The 19,366-nt window shown below is 45.2% G+C and overlaps 1 protein-coding gene across 1 annotated transcript in view; it reads left to right on the forward strand.

Moving 5' to 3' along the window:
• Positions 1 to 19,366, forward strand: part of dnajc3a (DnaJ (Hsp40) homolog, subfamily C, member 3a) — a 68,416-nt gene that overhangs the window by 35,463 nt on the left and 13,587 nt on the right. Inside the window, exons 9-10 of the mRNA XM_055637516.1 lie at positions 8,167 to 8,287; positions 16,110 to 16,242. Of these exons, the coding sequence (XP_055493491.1) occupies positions 8,167 to 8,287; positions 16,110 to 16,242 (254 nt within the window). The remainder of the gene's footprint in view (positions 1 to 8,166; positions 8,288 to 16,109; positions 16,243 to 19,366) is intronic.

The raw sequence follows: 19,366 nt of genomic DNA on the forward strand, positions 1-19,366 counted from the left end.
AACAAGCAACTTCTTCACTCCCCTTACACCGACCGAAAACAAAAACCTTTCATGTACCTCGGTACACGTGACAATAAACAAAAACTGAAAGCTAAAAACAAGAAAACAAGTATTCCTTGTGAAATGGTCTTGCAGTAATAGAAATGTCAGTTAACCATGACTTCTTTGCACCCAACCATTCTGTTATTGTGCCTACCATAGATTTAATTTGCCACTTACCCTAATTCCCCAACGCTTTGACTTTTTGATCAGCTTGGCTTGTAGAACTTTGTCAAAGGCTTTGTTAAACTCCAGGTAAGCTATAATGGTGACAGTTGGAGAGAGAGAGGAATGGGGCACATTAGCGGGATAGTGTCAAACAACATAAAGTGACCACTAGCCCCACCACATCCACACTAACCAGTGGGGACCAATCTCCCAGCATTATGCTCATAACTTTCATCTAGACACCACTTAATGCTGAAAGCAACTCTCTTTCCACTACTCTCCCAGGCAGTGTATTTCAGGGGTAATCAATACTCTCTGGGTGAAAATGGTTCCCCTCAGATCCCCTCCGACCTTCTTAACTCTTGCTCGAAATATCCTCTAGTTTTATCTCACTTTTAATTAATACGGGGACAATTCCTTGCAGTCTTCTCGATGTACATCCCTCATAATTGTATTTACCTCTACATTTCTCTGCTTTAGCTCTGCACCAGGGGAAATGGACCTAGATTTTCCATGCTCTCCTCATTACTGAATCACTCCATTCCAAATAACTTCCCAGTGTACATCTCCTCTGCATCCTCTCCAGCACCATCACCTATTTCCTGCAGTGTGGTGACCAGTAATGTACACAGTATTCAAACTGAGGCCTGACTCGAGTTTTATGGAATTAGAGTATTATCTCCCTGCTCTTGTATTCAATGTCCTGATCAGTGAAAGCCAGTTTCTCATATCCTCATAACCATGTTATCTATTTGTGTTGCCACCTTCAAGGATCTTTGGACTTGTACACCAAGCTCCACAATACTTCTGAGCACCCTACCATTCACGGTACATGTTCTCGTCTCATTCATACTCTCATAACTGCATCACAGCTCCACCATTTTTTTGTATTGTCCAATGATCATTTCTTGTATATCCAGTTTATTCACGAACATTTGCAAACAGCAGTGGCCCCAGTACCAATCCTTATACAACATGAGTTACTTGCATCCAATCTCAAAACTTTGCCATCATCTGTGGATGGAAATGTACAGTTGGCGTTTCAGGTTGAGGCCCTTCATTTGAGCTTCAGTGTCCAGATGATGGGTCTCTACCCAAGACATTGATTGACCATTTCTCTCCCATTTCTTTCTTTCTGTCACAAGTTCTCTTGTGTGAGTTCAGCAGTTTTGTTTTTGCTCTAAATTCCAGCATATGCAGACCCTTCATCCTTTGTCTCCTTTCACCAAGCTAATTTAAAATCTAATTACCAACCTGCCATGGACCCCCTGGTTAATGCTGTGAAAAGCAAGTCAGTAATGCACCCATGATTTTTCCAGTTGCGTGTTGCTTTAATTCTCCGGACCTCTGTGACCTGGGTATCCTCTTAATCATTCACTTCATGGAACATTAACTCATTTGAGGATCTTCTTTAACATACGAGAGGAATAGATCGGGTAGATGCACTCGGTCTCTTCCCAGTGGGTGAATCGAGGACCAGAGGACATAGGTTTAAGGTGAAGGGGAAAAGATTTAATACGAACCCGAGGGATAACGTTTTCACTCAATGTGGTGGGTAGAGCCAGTAGCACCTGTAACAAAGGTATTTCTGCACTGTTATAATAATAACTGCTCCCCAGTGACATGGGAAAACTGCCCTGGTAGATTCTGTCTATTCTTCATCATTGCCAGTGTGTTGTCAAAAGTGCTATCAAGTAAGACTCGGAAGGATGATCTCTTCACGGGTTCCCGTGATGTATTTTGCCAGGAACATGTGTCTGTCTGTCAAAGCACGGGCTAAATAAAGGGCTAAAAAGGTTCATTCCCAAGATGAGGAGAAAGTGATTGCCAATGACATCCTGGCGGCGTTTGATCATGTATGACATCAGGCGCCTCAAATAAAGCGGGAGAACAATGTGTTAGAGGGAAACATACCAAATATTGAAGTAATGACTTTCACAAGGGCACATATTGGGCCGCACCCAGGACATCAGGGCAGTAGATTTGATAATGCTTATGATGAATGTACAACTTTCAATTTTATTCTCAATTCCTCAGCAAAGAAACAGTCCATCCTGATAGTACGACGTAAAGCATATGGTATAGAAACATAGAAATTAGGTGCAGGAGTAGGCCATTCAGCCCTTCGAGCCTGCACCGCCATTCAATATGATCATGGCTGAACATCCAACTCAGTATCCCGTACCTGCCTTCTCTCCATACCCTCTGATCCCCTTAGCCACAAGCGCCCCCTCTCACTCCCGCCTAAATATAGCCAATGAACTGGCGACTACCCTCTGTGGCAGAGAGTTCCAATGATTCACCACACTCTGTGTGAAAAAAGTTCTTCTCAGCCATGATCATATTGAATGGCGGTGCAGGCTTGAAGGGCCGAATGGCCTCCTCCTGCACCTAATTTCTATGTTTCTATGTAAAGAATTTCCCCCTTATCCTTAAGCTGTGACTGCTTATCCTGGACTTCACCAACATCGGGAGCAATCTTCCTGCATCTAGCCTGTCCAACCTCTTAAGAATTTTGTAAGTTTCTACAAGAACCCCCCTCAATCTACTAAATTCTAGCGAGTACGTCGAGTCTATCCAGTCTTTCTTCAGACGAAGGGTCTCGACCCGAAACGTCAGCCATTCCTTCTCTCCAGAGATGCTGCCTGTCCCACCGAGTTACTTTTTGTCTAGCTTTTTGCGTCTATCTTCTCTCAAGATCCCCTCTCAATCTCCTAAATTCTAGAGAGTATAAACCAAGTCTATCCAGTCTTTCTTCATAAGACAGTCCTGACATCCCAGGAATCAGTCTGCTGAACCTTCTCTCTGCACTCCCTCTATGGCAATAATGTCCTTCCTCAGATTTGGAGACCAAAACTGTACGCAATACTCCAGGTGTGGTCTCACCAAGACCCTGTACAACTGCAGTAGAACCTCCCTGCTCCTATACTCAAATCCTTTTGCTATGAAAGCTAACATACCATTCGCTTTCTTCACTGCCTGCTGCACCTGCATGCCTACTTTCAATGACTGGTGTACCATGTGCCGTGTACCATAATACCCAGGTCTCGCTGCATCTCCCCTTTTCCTAGTCGGCCACCATTTAGATAATAGTCTGCTTTCCTGTTTTTGCCACCAAAATGGATACCTCACATTTATCCACATTATACTGCATCTGCCAAACATTTGCCCACTCACCCAGCCTATCCAAGTCACCATGCAGTCTCCTAGCATCCTCCGCACAGCTAACACTGCCCCCCAGCTTAGTGTCATCCGCAAACTTGGAGATATTGCCTTCATTTCCCTCATCCAGATCATTAATGTATGGTTGCTTTCTTTGGTTGGGGCATTGAAGATAAGAGTCGGATTGTTGGATTTGGACTATTATGTACAGTTCTGGTTGCCCCATTACAGGAAGGATATGGAAGCTTTGAAAAGAGTGCAGAGTGGAGACAAATACAACAGTGACATTGGTCAGACATTGATTAATTTCTCTGGAATCTACATTTTGGGAAACGGATTGGAAGGACATGGATGTTATGTACAGGCAGGTTACCAGCTGGTTTTGTGAGCATCTTGTTGGCACAGTCAGGTTGTCTTTACATAGTGGGTAGCGATGCCAGTTGCAGAAGTAGTATGGAGACTGTATTTGATTTTTAAATAAACACATGCAGGGATTGGAGGGACATGGATTTTATGCAGGCAGGTTACAGCTGGTTTTGGCATCTTGTTCGGCACAGTCATTGTGGGCCTAAAGGCCAGTTGCTATACTGTATGTTCTATGTTCTCTATCCTATTCCCATCAGCATCCGTGTGGACCAGAAACATAACTGGGCCAGCTGAATACAAACGACAGCTACACCAGCAGACAAATGGTTGGGGAATCTGCAGGGAGCTGCTCTCATGCTGAATCAGGACTGTAAAGCAATAGACTCCACTCCAGATCCTATAATCCCCATGAAGTTTAACACCGTCTAAAAAGGAATAGGATAAGTGTACATGGGCAAAAGGACCACTGTCCTTACATTCACCACATCTCCCCTGCTCCCCCCCCCCACCACCACCACCACCAATTTCCCTGTGTCCACCTGGACTCCCAGCTATTTCTCCCCTCTTCCCTTCCGCCTACATTCCTTCCTCTAGCTTCATGATTCTGAGTTCAATCTTTTTGCCTTCCATTTTTGGCCCTTTGCCCTGCCATTGCTTATCAACTTGTATCAACCTGTTACCTGCCAGGCTTTCTTCTGCCCCTCTCATCTAACTTTCATCCTCCCACCCCACGAATCAGTCTGAAGACCCAAAACAACACTCATCATATTCTCCAGAGACGCTACCTGACTTTGATGTAGGGATTTCCGAGTGGTTATTGGAGAATTCGTCCAAGAGTCTATGCTTGGTCTCCTCATCGATGCACAGCAGGCAAAGAGTACACTCGGCATCAGTTTCACTGAACACCTACACAAGGTCCACCAAGGCCGACTGGATCTCCTGGTTGCTAACCATTTTAACTATCCTTCCCATTCCCATACTCTGATCTTTCTGGCCTGGGCCGCCTCCATTGCCAGAGTGAGGCCACATACAAACTCATGAAACAGCACCTCGTATTCCATTTGGATAACTTACAATCCAACGGTATGGACATTGAATTCCCCAGTTTGAGATGCCCTTAATCAAGGGAGTTTGAGAGAGGTTATTAACTATAAGAAGATGTAGACAACATCCTTGGCCTTGCCTTCGTCAACCTTTTTAGTTATTTCTTCAAAAAACCTAATTTATTCGTATGCCACGATCTACCACTATCCAAATATATATCTATCTTATCTCTCAATCTACCACTGTAAATACCTACTGCCTTCTGTATCAATGCACATTGGCTGCAGTGTATACCGTCTGCAATACAGTGCCCTCCATAATGTTTGGAACAAAGACCCATCATTTATTTATTTGCCTCAGTACTCCACAATTTGAGATTTGTAATAGAAAAAATCACATGTGGCTAAAGTGCACATTGTTAGATTTTATTAAAGGGTATTTTTATACATTTTGGATTCACCATGTACAAATTACAGCAGTGTTTATACATGGTCCGCCAACTGGTGATGTCCATGAATCGCAGACTGCAAGCAATCATTGCATGCAAAGGATATGCAACAAAATACTGAACATGACGACTTTCATTTACATGACATTGCTGTGTCCCAAACATTATGGTGCCCTGAAATGGGGGGGGGACTATGTATAATCACTGCTGTAATTTCTATGTGGTGAAACCAAAATGTATAGAAATACCCTTTAATAAAATCTGACAATTTTATTTGCATCAGTACTCCACAATTCTCAGTACTCAATCATAAACGGCGGATTGAGGAGCATTTCCACAACAACTCTGACCCCAGGCGCATGTGGCAAGGAATCAAATCCCTTGCCGATTATCAGAAAGTTAACACCCCTCCCCCAGACAACGCCACCCTGCCTGACGAGCTAAACCACTTCTATGCTCGCTTTGACCGGGACAACAAACCCCCAGCCATTAAAGTTGCTCCACCCCCGAATGAACAACCTCTCAGCCTCTCCACCTCTGCTGTACAAGATGCACTGAGCAAGGTGAATGAGTGCAAAGCTGCCGGCCCCGATGGCATCCCTGGCCGGGTGCTTAGGGCATGTGCTGGACAACTATCCCCAGTCCTCGCCGACATTTTCAATCTCTCACTGGCCCAGGGTGTTGTCCCCACTTGCCTCAAGACATCAACCATCGTGCCAGTGCCCAAACAGTCAGCTACAGGGAGTCTCAACGATTTCCGCCCAGTGGCACTCACCCTTGTCATTGCAAAGTGCTTTGAGCGGCTGATCTTGGCTCACCTCAAAGCCTGCCCCCCCCCCCCCCCCCCCCCCACTACTGGACCCCCATCAGTTTGCCTACCGGACCAACAGGTCTACAGAGGACACTTCAAGAGTTCAGAGTGTTTCCTTTGAACATCACAGAGGACACTATCAAGGTCTACAGAGGACTACAACAACTCCTACATCAGGCTGCTGTTCATTGACTTCAGCTCTGCCTTTAACACCGTCATCCCTGCCAGCTTGATCACCAAACTCAGTGGACTTGGCATCTCCACCTCCCTCTGCAACTGGACACTGGACTTCCTCACTAACAGACCACAGTCTGTTAGGGTCAATAACCTCACCTCCTCCACTATAACACTGAACACCGGAGTGCCACAGGGCTGTGTGCTCAGCCCTCTCCTCTACTCCCTCTTCACCGACGACTGCATCCCAAAGTACGGATCCAACGCCATTATTAAGTTTGTTGACGATACCACGGTAGTAGGACTGATCAGCGACAACGATGAGTCAGCCTACAGGGAGGAGATCCAGCACCTGACAGCCTGGTGTGCCAACAATAACCTCGTCCTCAACTCCAAAAAGACGAAGGAGATTATTGTTGACTTCAGGCAGACCAGAGGAGGCAGTCATACCCCCATCCATATAAACGGGACTGAGGTGGAGCGCGTCTCCAGCTATAAATTCCTTGGAGTACATATCTCGGAGGATTTGTCCTGGTCCCTCAACACCTCCAAGCTGATCAAAAAGGCACAGCAGCGCCTTTACTACCTGAGGTGGCTCAAGAAAGCCCACATGTCCCCCCGGATCCTGACCAACTGTTACCGCTGTACCATAGAGAGTATCCTGACCACCTGCTTCACGGTATGGTACAGCAGCTGCACTGCTGCGGACAGGAAGGCACTACAACGGGTGGTGAAAACCGCGCAGCACATCATCGGTGCCCCGCTCCCTGCCATGGATGCCCTCCACCGAAAACGGTGTCTGAGACGGGCTGGGAAGATCATCAAAGACCCCTCACACCCCAACCATGGACTGTTTGCCCTCCTCCCATCAGGGAGGCGGTACAGGAGCCTCAGGTCACGTACTAGTAGGATGAGGAACAGCTTCTACAACAACACAATCACACTGCTGAACTCGGAGTCCCGCCGATAGATTTCTCTGGTCCTTTCGTCCCCATTGTTTAATTATTCTGTATTTCTTGATTATTCTGTATCTTCTCTCTTTCTATTTTTTTTTCCTTATGTACAACTACTACGGACTGACGCAAAACTGCATTTTGTTGTACTCGTACTTGTATTTGTGCGATGACATTAAAGTTGAATTGAATTGAAATTGAATTGAATTGAATTGAACAATGTGCACTTTAACCACCTCTGATTTTTTTTAAATCTATTTCAAATCTCAAATTGTGGAGTACAGAGGCAAATAAATAAATGATGGGTCTTTGTCCCAAACATTATGGAGGGCACTGTATAAACCACTGTTACTTCGACAGTACCTTTTAAGTCTGCAACATTTACTACTGTAAAGGATTAGGGCACATGGAAGCACCTCTCTTAGGTTCCCCTCCAAGTAATTCCCCCCCCCTGTGTAATGCATCTGAAAGTAATTACTGCTGGTGAAATACAACAATATCCATCTCCAGGTTTTTTTTTCAGTAATTCTGCCAGGACACTGGTTTATGTGTGTACACTTGTTCCCTGACACAATTTCTGTGGCTGGGGTGCATTGATTGATAAAATGTTCTGTGCCATGCTGGTTTTGCAGCATTACAACATGTTGTGGTTGAATGCTCTGCTTTGACCCATCCATTTGCCTCATCACCATCTTCTCCAAATCTCTCTGTCGTTGCCACTCCCTACTGTATCCTTGTATTTGTTTATCATTCAGCCAATCTAATGGATGGGACAATCAGCATTTTCCTCAGTCCTGCCTTGCTCCATTTCCATCATGAGCAGAAATGGAGTTAATGTCACTGGTCCAAGATTCAAAATCAGAACAAATCTAAGCATTTTGATGGATGGGGTTTGGCTGGGGATGGGGATGGAGCAAACACATTTTTCAGAACATTTAAGTAATTAATCAATGAAATGTTCATTTAAGGATATTATTTTGATTATACTATATCTTGCACAGAACGAACAAGCAAAGGAAGCTATCAGATCTTGCACGGAAGTATTGGAACAAGATGCAGGCAATATCAATGCCTTGAAAGACAGGGCAGAAGCTTATATTTTAGAGGAACAGTATGAAGAAGGTACGATCTACTGGTGTTTCGTTCTATGAATGTTTAGGTACATGCATTTTGCTGAAGAGAGCAACTTTCTAAGCCTCTGTTTAAATTATGTTGAGCAGTCTTAAAAGCACAATATTAACCGATGATATTTCAAGGTGTATGGTAGATGCAGCAAATAATTCCTATCTGGCCTTTATTCCCCCTGTTGCTTTGGTCTTAAACCAGTGCTAATTACAAAATTATCACTGTTCATAACTCTACGATCTGGAAAATCTACGACATATTTGTCACTCAAATTATATACGAGCATGAATAATCAAGTGAGGATATGAACCAGATGCAAGTTGAGTTTTCTTCAAAGAATACAGCATTGGACAGGCCCTTTGGCAAATGACATGTGCTGGGCATGATACTGAATTAAATTAACTCCATCTCCTTGCACATAATCCGTATTCCTCCATTCCCAACATGTCCATGTCTAATTCCAGTCATGTTCACTTCAACCAACTTCCCTGGCACCACATTTGAGATGCCTACTATTTTCTGTGCATTTAAAGACCTATGTCAAACATCTTTTAACTGTGACTCTCGACTAATGCATTGCTAACGTCTCACTAACATTGTCTCGTTAACATCACTAACCGAGTTGCAGGCAACAGCAGTGAAAACTCTTGCAATAAGCATTAGAAGTGGAGAGATAGTTGTAATGGAATGGATCATCCAACGCCCATTAATTATGGGAATAACTAACTGAAGTTACTTGGTCATGTGGAAGGTAGTGACACAGTATGTCCACCAATATCAGTCTTGCAGATTCTTGTCTTCTGATGTGTTGCATCCCTCGCCAATCGGTTGAGGCTTTAATCTATAGCAAGTGATTCATCAGGTAGCAAGATGCCTCTGACTGTTTGAAACTCTGGAAAGGGTCAAGGGACTCTGGTTCAGACCAGGGCTCGGGTGCAGTGGATTGGTGTGAAGTGGTGATGGAGTTCAGGGGGTAGATTAATCTGGGAGAGGGAAATGGCAGAGGAATGAAAAGATGAGCTCTGGTCTCATGGTTGGTAAAGTCGATTGCGAGGTTTTGTTATTAAAAAATATACTCCTTCCACATGATTTCAGAATAATTTGTCTACTTTGGAATGTCTAAGGTCCATTTGCACCTCTGAATGATTGAGGGTTGAATACTGAAATATTTCTGCAAGGGGTTTCCTGCCAAACACCTCGGCAGATCAAGCACACATTCACAGCATGTGGGTGTTGATCATATGACCTCCCTTGTATACGGATGATCAAATAGCATAACATTCACCACAGACCCAGTCAGGAGATGAACCGCTTCCAGTGAAAGTGTAGTCCAGTCCAATTACCGCTGATAATGACGTTCCCGTTCCTATCATTTGAATTATGATGTTAAATTGTTTGGGTTTCATGCAAGGGTGGTAGCTCTCTATAAGCCCTTGTCAATTCTTCCCTTCCCTCCCGCACCACCCCCTCCCCGGGCACTTTCCCTCACAACCGCAAGAGGTGCTACACCTGTCGCTTTACCTCCCCCCTCAACTCCATTCAAGGACCCAAGCAGTAGTTCCAGGTGCGACAGAGGTTCACCTGCACCTTCTCCAACCTCATCTATTGCATCCGCTGCTCTAGATGTCAGCTGATCTACATCGGTGAGACCAAGCGTAGGTTTGTCGATCGTTTCGCCGAACACCTCCGCATTAACCAACCTGATCTCCCGGTGGCTCAGCACTTCAACTCCCCCTCCCATTCCGAATCCGATCTCTCTGTCCTGGGCCTACTCCATGGCCAGAGTGAGCACCACCGGAAATTGGAGGAGCAACACCTCATATTCCGCTTGGGCAGTCTGCACCCTAGCGGCATAAACATTGAATTCACCAATTTCCGGTAGCCCTTGCTGTCTCCTCTCCTTCTCAGCTCTCCCTGAGCCCTCTGGCTCCTCCTCTTCTTTTTTCCTTTATTCTCCCCATCCCCTCCCCCCACCCTACATCAGTGTGAAGAAGGGTTTCGGCCCGAAAGGTTGCCTATTTCCTTCGCTCCATAGATGCTGCTGCACCCGCTGAATTTCTCCAGCATTTTTGTCTACCTTCGATTTTCCAGCATCTGCAGTTCCATCTTAAACAGCTCTCTATAAGTCCCTGGAGACGTGGAAGCTAGATGACTGGATTTCAAGGTGAGAAAGTGTGGAAACAAGCTCTTTGGCCCAACTTGCCCACACCGGCCAACTTCTTCTTCTTGTGAATGAAGCATAAACCAAAGGAATAGTTAGATCTCAAGTCGGGTGTTGAGCAGCCAGGTTGTTGTCTGGCCCACATGTCCCAGCTACACCAGTCCCACCTGCTGGGATTTGGTCCATATCCCTCCAGATTTATCCTATCCATGTATGTTTCTTAAATGTGGGGATAGTCCCTGCCTCAACTACCTCTGGCAGCTTGTTCCATACACCCACCACACTTTGGTGGAAAAAGTTACCCCTCAGATTCCTGTTAAATCTTTTTCCCCTTCACCTTGAACCTATGTCCTCTGGACCACGATTCCCCCACACTGGGCAAGAGATTCTGTGAACCTACCCGATCTATTTCTCTCATGATTTTATACACCTCTATAAGATCACCCCTCACCCTTCTTTGCACCAAAGAATAGATACCCAGCCTACTCAACCTCTCCCTATAGCTCACACCCTCTAGTCCTGGCAACATAATCGTAAATCTTCTCTAAACCCTTTCAAGCTTGACAATATGTTTCCTATAACATGGTGCCCAGAACTGAACACAATACTCTAAATGTGGTCTCACTAATGTCTTATACAACTGCAACATGACTTCCCAACTTCTATACTCATTACTCTGACTGAAGGCCAATGTGCCAAAAGCCTTTATGACCAACTTATCTACCTGCGACACGACCTTCAAGGAACCATGCACCGGCACTCCTAGATCTTTCTGCTCTACAACACTCCCCAGAGGCCTACCATTTAATGTGCCCTTGTTAGACGCTCCCAAAATGCAACACCTCACTTTTCTCTGTATTAAATTCCATTAATCAACAATTCCTCTGCTCAATCGATCAAGATCCTGCTGCAATCTTTCACAACCATCTTCACTATCTGCAAAACCACCCACTTTTGTATCATCAGCAAACGTCTTAATCTTGCCCTGTATGTTCTCATCCAAATTATTTATGCAGATGACAACCAGTAACGGCCCAGCATCGAACCCTAAGGCACACCACTAGTCACAGGCCTCCAGTCCGAGCATCAACCTTCCACCATCACCCTCTGCCTCCTTCCAAGAAGCCAATTTGCTATCCATTCTGCTATCTCCTTGGATCCCATGCGATCTAACCTTCCAGAGCAGCCTACCATGCGGAACGTAGTCAAATGCCTTAATGAAATCCATGTATACAACATCTACAGCTCTGCCCTCATCAACCTTTTTGGTCACATCATCAAAAAACTCAATTAGATTTGTGAGACAACACCTCCCACATACAAAACCATGCTGACTATCTTTAATCAGTCCTTGCCCATCCAAATGCATGTATAACCTATCCCTCGGAATACTTCAGTAACTTTTTAACTCCAGATGTTAAGCTCACCAGCCTATAGTTCCCAGCATTTTCCCTGAAGCCCTTTTTGAATAGAGGCACAACACATTTGCCACCCTCCAGTCTTCTGGTACCTCTCCTGTATTTCAGGGCGACTCATAAATTTCAGCCAGGGCTCCGGTAATTTCCACAATGTCCTCGGATATATCTGATCAGGCCCTGAAGATTTGTCTACTTTCGTACACGATAGTACATTCAGTACTTCTTCGACAGTAATACTGACTGCCCCAAGTTCCTCCGTCTTGTCATTCTCCTCAGTAAATCCAGAGGAGAAATACTCATTGAGGACCTTTCCTATCTCCTGTGGTCCCACACAGAGGTGACCTCTTTGATTCCTGAGACATCCCACTCTCTCTCTCTCTCTCTAGTTACCTATTTTCCCCCTTATGTATTTATAAAATCTTTTCGGATTGTCCTTAATGTAACCCGCCCGAGCCATCTCCTCGCCCCTTTTTGCCCTTCTGATTTCCTTTTTCAGTTTACTCCTTGGTTCCCGAAGCTCCTCCAGGAATGCACTTGATCCCAGCTGCCTATACCTGTCCCATGCATCCTCCTTGTTTTTGACAAATGCCTCAATTTCCCTCCTTACGTTTGCCTGCTTTGCCCTTCACTCCAACAAGAACACACATTTCCTGAGCTTTTGTCAGCACACTTTTAATAACATCCCGCTTGGCTAATGTTCCATTCCCCTCAAATAACCTGCTCCAGTCAAAATTGACCTTAACCCAGTGAGTTTTAGCATGTGGGCCCTTTCTGTCCCTATCCATAATATCAATAATAATATCTTAAACCTAATCGAACTGTGGTCACTGGTCTCAAAAGGCTCCTCCACAAACACTTCATTAACTTGCCCTTCCCAATCTCCCAATACTAGATCCAGCGTTGCTCTCGCGTGTTGGGGGCCTCCACATACTGCTTGAGAAAACTCTCCCGAACACTTTTGAGGAACTGCACCCCATCTAAACTGTTCACACTATGATTTTCCCAGTCAATATTGTGAAAGTTAAAATCCCCTACCTACAACAACCTTATTTGACCTGCAGCTGTCTGCAATCTCCTGACATATTTGTTCTTCTAATTCCCACTGGCTGTTTGAGGGTCTGTAGTACACCCCCAACATGGTAATCATCCCTTTCTTGCTCCTCATATAGCCTCACTAGACAAAACATCTCGGAGGTCCTGCTTTTCAGCCTTTTACCTAATTCCCTAGACTAGTGTTGCAGAACCTCCTTCCTCTTCCTACCTATATCGTTTGGGCCAACATCCACACCAACCTCCGGCTGTTCCCCCCACCCCTTTGAAGATGTCATGCAGCCGCTCCGAGACGTCCTGGACCCTGGCACCAGGGAGGCAGCACACCATCCTGGAGTCTTCACCTGTTGCCGCAGAATCTGGCTATCGAGTCCCCCACCACTCTGGCTCTGCGAGACGTCGCTCTTCCCTGTTGAGCCTCAGCACCAGGTTTGGAGTCCCAGCCCTGGCTTCCACTCAAACTTCACGTGTCATCCGCCCCGACAGCTCCCAAGAGGGTGTACCTGTTTTCCAATAGGTACAGCCACTGGGGTATTCTGCACCCCATGTTTACTTCTCTTCCTCATCGTCACCCACCTTCGCTCTTCTTGTATCCCCTCAGTGTGACAGCCTCACTGTTGGTCCTGTCCAGGAAGCTCTCGTTATCCCGGATGGTGCTGAGGGCATCCAGCTGCTGCTCCAGTTCTCTAACACTGTCCTTCAGGAACTGCGCCTGGGCACAATTTCCACAGGTGTAGTCGCCAGAGGCACCAGCGACTTGTCCCCCGACTTCCCTCATCCTGCAAGAGGTAGATACATTTTTGAAAAATCAAGAGAATTGAGTACAGAGGGGAACAACCACCGAAAAGGAAGTGGGCCCTGGATCAACCATGACCTTATTAAATGGTTAGGCAAGCCTTACGAGGCCAGGGGTGACTCATAGGATCATGGGGTAATACATCACGGAAACTGACCTTTCGGGCTAACTTGTCATGCTGACCAAAATGCTCATCGAAGTTAGTCCATTTTGCCAATGTTTGGATTATATCCCTCTAACCCTTTCCTATCTACATATCTGTACCAACATCTTAAAAAAATGCTGGTATTGTGCCAGCTTTAACCAATTGCTCTGGCATCTCATTCCATATATTTCTGTATTTAAAAATAAATTGCCCCTCTGGTCCCTTTTAAATCTTTCCTCTCTCTCTCTCTCTCTGCAACTGCTGTGCTGTAATACTGCAACACTATATTCTCCACACTGGCATTGTTCTCTCTTCTCTTGCACTACCAGTTGTACTTGTGTGTGGCTTGATTGTACTGGTGTGCAGTATGAATTGATTTGACTGGATAGCACGCAAAGGAAAGCTTTGCATTATATCTCGGTACACTTGACATTAAGCCAATACCAATATATCCTTCCTGTAATGGAGTGACTAGAACTGCATGCAATCTTCCAAATGCAGCTTAACCAAAGTTAATAAAGCTGCAGCATGTCTTCCTGACTCTTATACTTACTGCGCTGACTGATGAAGGCAAGCGTACCTTTCGCCTTCTTCCATGATCGGATAATCGGCGACTAAACTGTCTTCCACCTGTTTTACCAGGTGAGGGGGCTGTGGACCCCCAGCAGGACCAAAAACGAGGCCTGTCAAACCAAGCCAAAGGCCATCCACGCTTCAGTGGAAGTTGCGATCACTGTCGTACATAGCTTTGTAAGGAATGATGATGAAGCGCGCACACACACCAAAATCCTATACTCCGAAGTCGACAGGAACTTAGCTGGTCGAGGTTCTGGCCCATCTGGGCACCATGACGACGGGTCTTTAAACCCTGGGCACACCCCGGGGAGGGATCACTCCGACTTCAGGACTAAGGTGGCTGCACCCCTTCTCAAGTGCAAGAAGAAGTTATTGCTTCTTTCTGAGGCTGAAGAAGTGTCCCAGCCTGAAATGTTGCTGCCCATTCTCTCCCTGATGCTGCCTGACCCACCAAGAGCTTCCAGCACTTTGTGGTTTGCTCTAGATTCCAGCATCTGCTGCTCATTGTTATTCTTTCTTTACCATTGTTATTCTTTCTTTATCATTCTATCTCCTTGTGTTGCCACTTTCAGGGAGTCATGTGTTGTACAGCACAGAAAATGTCCCTCTGGCCCAACTTGTCCATGACAACAAAGAAGCCCCTTCTGAGCACGATTTGCCTGTATTGGCCCATGGCCCTCTAAAACGTTTCTGTACGTGTCCAAGTGTCCATTAAATGCTTTTATAGTATCTGCCTCCCCTGACAACTCATTACATGAACCCTCCACCCTCTATGGTTATAAAAACAGCCCCTCGGATTCCTATTAAATCTGTTCCCTCTCACCTTAAACTGAGGTTCTCTGATTCTTGTTTCCCCTTCTCTGGGTAAACGACTCTGCATTTACCCTGTCTATTCCCCTCACAATCTTATACACCTCTATAGGTTTGCCTCTCAACCTCCTGCACTCCAAGGAATAAAGTTCTAACCTGCCCAAGCGCTCTGTATTGGTTACCCAAAATGTATTGCCTCACATTTGTCTGGATTAAATTCTATTTTCTGTTGTTTCGCCCAACTTTCTAGTTGATCTATATCATTGCACAGCACAGGAATGCTGCCCCTTGGCTCACAATGTTGGTACTGTTCATGATACCAAGTTAAAATGATCTAATCTGCCTGCACACGATCCATGTCCCTCTGTGTAAGAAAGAACTGCAGATGCTGGTTTAAATCGAAGGTAGACATAAAATGCTGGAGTATCTCAGCGAGTGAGCCAGCATCTCTGGAGGGAAGGAATGGGCGATGTTTTGTGTCGAGACCCTTCTCCACATCCCTCTATTTCCTGCGCTTCCATGTGCCCATTTAAATGACACTATTGTATCTGCCTCCAGCCCCTGCCCGTCTCTGTGTAGAAACAAAAGTAGCCCTCTGCACCAACCTTTAAACTCTTCCCCCCCCCCCCTGACCATATAGCTATGCCCACCCTGGGGAAGAAGGTTCTGACTGTCTACCCTATCCGTACCTCTAATGCTATTAACCTGGGACAACCATCCTTGCATTCTACAACATACCAATCATGTGTTTCTTATTACTTGGTGACGAACTGAACTGGGTGAGTGAGAGTCTTAAAGTCCAGCATTACTATAATTGACTAACTGTAAAGAATGAAGTCATTGTACTTAGGTTTTTTTTACAGCGATCAAAGACTTTGAAGTTGCAAGGGACCACAATGACAATGATCAAGGAGTAAAAGAAGGACTGGAAAGGGCACAGAAACTTCTAAAGCAGTCACAAAAGAAAGACTACTATAAAATACTAGGCGTAAAAAGGTACTTGTGAATTTGTCAAAAATTGTTAATATCCAAATATAATTTGTGGATCTGGGATGTGACAGGATAGGATATCCAGGAGGTGCTTAAGTGTTGAAAAATAAATCTTCATATTAGCTTCAAGAGTCAAGAGTTTTACGGTTATTGCTCTGCTTGCACCTCTTCCAACCTCATCTACTGTATCCGCTATTCCAGGTGTGGACACCTTTATGCAAGCGCAGACAGGGCAATTGTTTTGCTGAACAGCTTTGCTCAGTCTGCCTCTGCCTACATGATCTCCTGGTTGCCAAACACTAACTCCCCTTTCCATCCCCATACTGACCTTTCTGTCCTGGGCCTCCTCCATTGTGAGAAGGAGGCCAAACGTAAACCGGAGGAACAGCATTTCATATTTCACTTGGGCAGCTTACACCCCAGTGGTATGAATATTGATTTCCCTAACTTCAGCCGTCCTCACCTACATTTTCAACTGGTCACTTCAACTCTCAATTGTGCCTGCTTGTTTCAAGTCAGCTGTAATCGTACCAGTCCCCAAGAAAAATAACATCACTTGTCTTAACGACTATAGGCCTGTTGCCTTAACTTCAGTCATCATGAAGGTTCTTGAGAGACTGGTATGCAAACATCTTTCCAGCATTACACTTGACCCCTATCAATTCGCCTACAGAGCCAACAGAAGTGTAGATGATGCAGTGTCCCTCTGTGTGCACTCCATCCTCCAACACCTGGAATCCAGATCCACAGATGCTCGCATTCTTTTTGTAGATTTCAGCTCCGCTTTCAATACCATCGTTCCTGTAAAGTTGATACACACCTTACAGGAACTGGGGGTCAACTCATCTCTATGTAAATGGATCTATAGCTTTCTATGTGACAGAAAACAAGTGGTAAAAATTGGTCACCATGTCTCGCTGGCTAGGTTCCTGAACATCGGCACCCCCCCCCAGGGTTGCGTTTTATCACCTCTTCTGTACTCTGTATACACACATTTTTGCTGTTCACACTCTGACTCTGTCTTGTTATTTAAGTTTGCAGATGATGCATCTGTGGCAGGTCTTATCACTAATAACATCAAAACCGTTTACCGTAGTGAAGTAGAGGAGCTAGTAAGGTGGTGTGAGAACAACAACCTCATACTTAACATCTCAAAAACTAAGGAGCTGGTTGTTGATTTCAGAAAGAGGGCCACCCCCCTCCTCCCTCTCTTCATCAATGGAGAGGTGGTTGAGAGGGTCACCTCCTTTAAGTTCCTCGGGACCACCATACATCAATCCCTATCATGGGAGCTCAACACCAGTCTCATAATCAGTAAGTGCCACCAGCGACTCTACTTCCTGCGGCAGCTTAAAAAAATTCAGGGTCGGTCGACCAGCCATGACCCACTTCTATAGGTCTACCATAGAAAGCATACTCACATTCTCTATGCTTGTCTGGTATGGTCACACAACCTCGCAGGATAAGACTCGGCTGGAGAGAATAGTGCGCCGAGCTTCTAAGATCATCGGTTGCAGCAGACTTCCCTCAGTGACATCACTTTACTCAACAAGATTCACCAGAAAGGCCAAAAAATCATAGCAGACCACTTTCACCCGGCACATTACCTCTTTAATCTCCTCTCATCAGGAAGGAGATATAGAAGCATTAAAAGTAAAACATCTCGCTTCAGAGACAGCACCTACCTCCAAGCCATCAGATATTTGAATTTGCACTAATCACTTTGCACTTTCTTTTGCACTTGCACTTGCGCTTAGTATGATGCTGCTGGGTACTGTCCTTCCTGTATATATTGTCCTTCGTACGGTATTGTCTGTATTATTTATTGTGGTGGTTGTATTGTACTGTATTGTATCTGTCTGAGAGTGAATCAAGACACATTCCTATCAACTTGTTGACATGGCAATAAATTTCTTGAATCTTTGAATCTGAATCAAGTAACCCTTGCTTTTTCCCCCTCTCCATCCTCTCCCCACCTAAGTCGTCGTACTAAGTTTACGTTCGTCCTATTGAGTTCCTCTGTTTACTCGTCACCTATCTCACACCCAACAATGGCCTATTGTATGCCCCACATTTCCTTGATTATCAGTGCTTTTTACATATCTTCCACTCATTGCTCCTAAGTATGGTCTATGTCTCTAGTCCCCTTTCTCTTGACTCGGTCTGAAGAAGGGTCTCAACCTGAAACATCACCCATTTCTTTTCTCCAGAGATGCTGCCTGACCCGCTGTTACTCCAGCATTTGTCTCTGTCTCTGTCTCTGTCTCTGTCTCTGTCTCTGTCTCTGTCTCTGTCTCTGTCTCTGTCTCTGTCTCTGTCTCTGTCTCTGTCTCTGTCTAATAATTATAACACAAGGACAAGTCTGAGTGCAGATAAACATCAGTCAGAATATAGAGTGTAGAAGTTGGGAGGTCATGTTGTTGTTATAGCAGATGCTGGTGAGGCCACATTTAGAGTATTGTGTCCAGTCTGGGCACCGTGTTATGGGACAGATGTTGTCAAACTGGAAAGGGTGCAGAGAAGATTTACGAGGATGTTGCCAGGGCTCAAGGGTCTGAGCTATGGGGAGAGGTTGAGCAGGCTTGAGCACGGGAGAATGAGGAATGATCTTGTAGAGGTATACAAAATTGTGAGAGGCATAGATCAAGTCTCTTGCCCAGAGTAAGGGAATCGAAAACCAGAGGATGTAGGTTTAAGGTGAGGGGGGAACGATTTAATAGGAATTTGAAGGTTAACTTTTATCTTAAGTTCTGAGAGCAGAATGAGGCCATTTGGCCCATCAAGTCTCTTCTGCCATTCAGTCATGGTTGATCTATCTCTCCCTCTCAGCCCCATTCTCCTGTCTTCGCCCCATAACCCCTGACACCCGTACTAATCAAAAATCTATCAATCTCCACCTCAAAAATATCCATTAGCAACCTTCACAGCCATCTGTGGCAATGAATTCCACAGATTCACCACCCTCTGACTAAACCCTCTGCCCAAAGAGTCGTGGGTGTATGGAACAAACTGCTGGAATAGGTAGTTGAGGCAGGTACATGAAACATTAAAGACGCATTTAGACAGGCGTATGGATACATTTGGTTTAGAGAGATTATGGGCCAAACGCAGGCAGTTGGGACATGTTGGT

The sequence above is a fragment of the Leucoraja erinacea genome, chromosome 6, assembly GCF_028641065.1.
Source record: "Leucoraja erinacea ecotype New England chromosome 6, Leri_hhj_1, whole genome shotgun sequence".
NCBI classification, from domain to species: Eukaryota; Metazoa; Chordata; class Chondrichthyes; order Rajiformes; family Rajidae; genus Leucoraja; species Leucoraja erinaceus.